This window comes from Lygodium microphyllum, chromosome 19 (genome assembly GCF_053477565.2).
Source record: "Lygodium microphyllum isolate KBCC chromosome 19, Lygodium_microphyllum_v1.1.10, whole genome shotgun sequence".
NCBI lineage: Eukaryota > Viridiplantae > Streptophyta > Polypodiopsida > Schizaeales > Lygodiaceae > Lygodium > Lygodium microphyllum.
This window is the reverse complement of record NC_141153.1, coordinates 116,227,247-116,232,878: the sequence shown is the minus strand read 5'-3', so window position 1 is coordinate 116,232,878 and position 5,632 is coordinate 116,227,247. Positions and strand designations below refer to the sequence as shown.

General features: G+C 36.9%; 1 protein-coding gene across 1 annotated transcript; it reads left to right on the top strand.

Annotated features, from left to right (window-relative positions):
* Window positions 1–3,446: 3,446 nt before the first annotated feature.
* On the top strand, window positions 3,447–4,553 carry LOC148020300 (putative intracellular pathogenesis-related protein T1). The gene is made up of 2 exons (XM_087700939.1): window positions 3,447–3,689; window positions 4,063–4,553. The coding sequence occupies exons 1-2, from the start codon at window positions 3,479–3,481 to the stop codon at window positions 4,365–4,367; spliced, it is 516 nt and encodes a 171-aa protein (XP_087557065.1). The 5' UTR covers window positions 3,447–3,478; the 3' UTR covers window positions 4,368–4,553.
* The last annotated feature ends 1,079 nt before the right edge of the window (window positions 4,554–5,632 follow it).

Genomic DNA, 5,632 nt, shown 5'->3' with positions numbered 1-5,632 from the left:
TTCATGCAAGGGCAAGATGAAAGAGTGGCCAAGAATGTTACCCTTTTCTTTGTGGGCTGATAGGACCACTCGTAGTGCAGTTACAGGGTATATGCCTGCTGAATTAATGTATGGAAAATATCCAATCATGCCTATTGAGGAGACTATTGCTACTTGGAGTGTTCTACCATGGAAAGAGGGTTTGAATAGAGAAGAGTTGTTGGTCCTACGCATTAGACAGTTAGAAAGAAGGATTGAAGACATTGAGACATCCATGAAAAAGCTGAAGACTACAAGGATCAAGAACAAGAAGAGATTTGACAAGTGACAGAGACTTCGACCAACGAGCTATACAAGAAGGGGACTGGGTGCTAGTTTATGACAGCAGCTTGGAAAATCGGCATAGTGCTAGTCAAAAGATTGCAAAGCAGTGGTTTGGTCCATATGTGGTAAGGTTTTTTTTTTGCTACCTATGCATTAAATGAGATGGATGCGATAGCTCTAAGGATTCTAGTGGTTGGAAAACATATCAAGATCTTTAAATGTAGGGAGTCGTCAGCATATGAGTTGAATGAGTTGGATACTGAGTATGAATATGAGAATATGGAAGAAGAAGAGGTAGAAGATGAAGCACGATTTGGCACATGCGAGAGGATGTGCAAGTTAGGAGGGGATGGATGTCATGCCGCTATGCGCACACCATGTGAACAACTCTAGAGTGCGGTTTTCTTATTGATCTAGAGAGCCAATGCCATTTTAGACATTAGTGTTAGTGTCCATGGTTCAAAATAATTAGATTTTTGGATAAGTTTAGCCAATCTTTGATATTTTAGATACTATCACTTGTAAAAATCCAAGAACTGTAGACAACTTCTAGAATAGGATGACATGTAAAAGAAAGTAGGTAGCTTTTAGCAATCTTGAGAGGATTTTGTGTAAAAAGAGAGATTGGAAAAATCGTGCGATGCGCGATTGCTGTTTTCAGGCAGTGAATAGCACTCCAAAGTGGGAGATGAAGGAGTGATCTGGCAGAATTCTGGTCAGGTGTTTGGGCTATTTTACCCCCCTTTTGGAGCCACTGGGAGCATTAGATTGGTGATCTGAACAGCATAGAGGAATGTATTACTTTATGCATGTTTTTGTCTACAAGAGATTTATCTTCTCATAATGCAGAAATAAATTGACGTGCTTCACCTTTGTGAGTATTCGTCTACATCTTCTATTTCTTTCTGTGAGTATTCGTCTACATCTTCTATTTCTTTCCAAGAGTATTCTTCTACGTCTTCTATTTCTTCAAAACCCTTCTCTTCTATCTACTCCTCTCCCTGAATCTCCCTTCACCTTACTGTCTCATACCCCCGCGGTAGACTTTCGACCCCAAACGCTCTGACATCAGGTAATGGGATTGATGGTGGGTGGAGGCAAGCACGAGCAAAAGATGTACCGATCCCATGTGGTGGTGGTGCCATACAAAGGACTGTAAGACTAGTTGAGACTTGTGCTTGAGAGAGAGAGAGAGAGAGAGAGAGAGAGAGAGAGAGAGAGTATATCTTAAATAATTACAAGAAATGCAAGAACAAAAATTGGACTTAATCATTGCGTTGAAAGCTACAGTGAATGATTGAATTTCCATGCTCTAGATGCACAACTCTATCAGTGTAGGGAGGCTAAACTAAGGTACATATTATGGATAACAATATTAGTTTTTCGAAGAAGCATTTGCATTTGGATATTTGTGAGAGGATTGTGTGAATATGAAAGGATGCAAGCTTACCTCCTTGCACATTAATCTGCTGAGCTAAGAATGGTAGGCCTTCGGACTACCAAAAAGTAATTCTCATCGGCGAGTCCACTCATGAGGCTAGCTCGACAATGCCACAGCTCCCTCTATACTAGGTGCAAAGCCTATGAGAGAGAGACTCTGTGTGTGGGTGGGTGTGTGGGTGAGAGAGAGATCAGCTATCATGTTTTTTTTTGTCGATTTGATATTTTTAGAAAATATAATTTTCTCTCTATCTATGGACATTGGCGCATAAAGAGACAATTCATATGGCCATTTGATTAATAGTTGTGAAAAACGTACCAAGATAAGAAAAAAAAGGAAAATTATAATAATTATTATAAAGTATTACTTATTTGTAATAACAAGTAATAATAATTTTAATATGTATCAATAATTATTATTTATTTTAATAATATTAAAATCAATCATAATTAATATATAAAAATATTAATATATTTATAATAATTTAAATAATGATTAATGTTATAAAATTATATAATAATATAAATAATAAGTAATATTATTGATATATATAACTAATTACTATATTGTTTTGTTATATAGTTACTATAGAATATGATATATATTATTATATTAAATATTATAATGTATATGCTATATGTGAATATATGTATGAATAGGCGTGTGTGTATGTGTGTGTGTCTATAATATGAAATAGTATATATAATTGATAATATATATATTATATCGATGTTAAAATATAATTTTCTCTCAGTCTATGGACATTGGTATGCCCATTTGGTCTCAATGGTTGTGAAAAACGTACTGAGACAAGAAAAAGAAGAAATTTATAATAATTATTACTTGTTTTTAATAACAATTAATAACTTTAATATATATCAATAATATTTAATATATAAAAATGTTAATATATTTATAATAACTAATGTTATAAAAATATTAATAATACTTAATATTATTAATGTATATAATTAATTATTGTATGGTTATGTTATACAGTTACTATAAAATATGATATATATTATTATATTAAGTATTATAATATATATGTTATGTGAATATATGTATGGATAGGGATGTGTGTATGCGTGTGTGACTATAATATGAAATAGTATATATAGTCGATAATATATCAATGTTATAATATGATATAGTAGAGAGAGAGGGGGGGGGGGGAGCCCTGTCTCACGATCGGTTTTTTTGTGACATAAGGTCCCACGAATCCTCCTGCCATTGGAAACATGCCTTTGAATCTTAGTGGGAAACACCACAAAATACCAATGCTTTGAGAATACCAGTGCAAAGCAGCAAGAGAACATCGACGTGAAACATCGAGAGAATCTAGGTGCAGAGTTCCTAGTATATATGAAGACAAAGATAAATATGTTTTTGAGTTTAGAAAGACTAAAGTTACTTCAAATTACAACAAACAATGGCACTTCCAATTCATGAGGAAACTTTGGAACGATAGCATCTGTGATGCATGCGGTCCTTGAGTTACCTATGCCAAGTGATTTAGGTCTTGGGAATAAATGAATGAAACTTTAAATTTCTGCCCTTGCTTTATTTTAGACTTGACATTGTGCCGTACAAGTATCCACCAACGTGCCTTATGTAAGTTTATTTCCACCAGAATACCCTTGCTCGCACGCTAGGGCGTACTACGGATGCTACTTTTGCTGCCAAGATCAACCACGAGAGAGAGAGAGAGAGCGAGTGAGCTAGCTAGCTGGAATGGCTTATGGGAAGGCCCACAGGAAGAAGGTGGTGTTCGAGGTGGCAGTGAACGCGCCGGCGTCTCGCGTGTGGAGAGCCTACGTGGACGAGCTCCCCCGCACCCTCCTGGCCGCTACGCCCGACCATTTCGAGAGCGTGGAGCTCGTAGAAGGCGACACTTGGGCCAAACCGGGCAGCGTCTTACATGTCAAGCTGGGGAAGAGCATGGGTAATTAGAGCCTCCATTCCCACTCTCGACGGTCATATTATTGGCTATTCGACTTTTATATGATAAGCAAGGCTCCTCAGCAGCGGATACTAGGTTATATTAGTGGCTATTCAAGTCTTGTAATACAAACTTCTCACAAGGGAAATGCTAGCACGGGGTTAGGAACTAATTCCAAACATTTATAGTTGGTTTTAGAAGTTCCGAAATTCCTTAAAATCTCTATATCTTTTCCTATAATAACCTTGTTATGGCTCTTGCACATTGTTACTTTTGAACACACACACACACACACACACACTCTCTCTCTCTCTCTCTCTCTCTCTCTCTCTCTCTCATAATCAAAGTGAACTTGTTGGATATGATTGTATTGCAGGTTGCCTCCATGGGTTGAACTTCACAAAAATCAAGTTCGAGCACAAGAATGAGGACAACCTTGAGGTCACATGGCGCACAGTGGAAGGCTTTGGTTTAGGCACCTATTGGCTCTCTTTGAGCCACAACATCAAAGTCAAAGGTGTGCCTCATACAAGCTCGTCCATGCTCATCCACACCCTCGAGTTTGAAAGCATTGGTGAGCATGACCTCCACGAGGTGTACAAGGAGCAAGCTATCCAATTTGCCCATGCTCTTGAGAGTTTCCTCAACACCAACCCAAACTTTGGTTGTGTGCCCAACTAAGTTTGTTGTCACGGTTCATATGGCACACTAGTTGAAAGTTTGTTGCACTTACAACTAAATGCATCTTCTTTAGGAGTATTTTGCACAAACTCTAGCTCATAATAAATATGACAACATCTATCATCCTGTAATGAAATCTTCTATACTATAGTGGGAATAAAAGTCAAAGCTGATGTTTTTCTCTCATGACATGCTCTCAAGAATTTCAATAGTGATTGTAGCTAGAATATTGTGAAAAGAGGACACATTGACTAATTGATGTAAACTAATCGACCTACAACTAACAATAATTAACTAGTGGGGCTAAGTGAAATCCATGACTATTGCTACCTTCATGGATGCAAATGGGTCACAGTGTATGGACTCCATGTCAACATTTATGCACTTCCACATGAGACATCAATCATGTTATCAAAAGACTTAAATGAATTATAAGTACAACGTTCATGAGGAATTAATACCTTCTATTAAACAATTAAGCCATGTTAAAATTTATTTCATATTATCCCAATTTTTAAATAAGCAACATACTTAATGCCTATCATGTCGATCATGAAGGAAATAAGTTGCAAATATATGCAATTATTTCCTATTAAAATAATCAACTTTATACAAAGTATGAAATCCATAAAGCACGTTGTGATAGGGACAAAGGGGGGATTGGGTATCTACAAAATGGAGTAGTTCAATGTTAGCAAGAACTATTAAAGACATATCCTTAGTCACTATCCCTATCTGCCAATATACTCAGTACACTACTTTAGGTTTGTTATTATAGTATGTTTTAATGGTAGACCTCACAATGGTAACCAACACTAAGCAATATTGCAATAGCATGTGTTTTATATGGGTTCTAAGTACCAATGTGTTCAATTGATAGAGAAATGTTAGGATGTGACAATCCTTACATTTAGGGCTATTAGTTAGCATCAAGTAGGTGGTCTATGAGACCTAAATCTAGATATATCATGTCACCACCATTTGCATTATTGCCATAAACATAGAGGAATAAGTTGAGAATATATTTAGGTGTCACTAATGATGCTAGTATTGAGGCGGTAGGCCCACAAGGTTGCCATCAACTTGTTGTCCCAGTCGCTTTGTGAGGCTGAGACTACTTTAGTTAGGACGTTGATAAGAATTTTGTTAGTTGATTCAGCCTGGCCATTAGCCTGAGGGTACTATGGTGAGGATTTGCGATGGATGATGAGATAGGTGGATAGGAGATGTGCTATCACTTCATTGATGAAGTGTGTGTCTTGGTC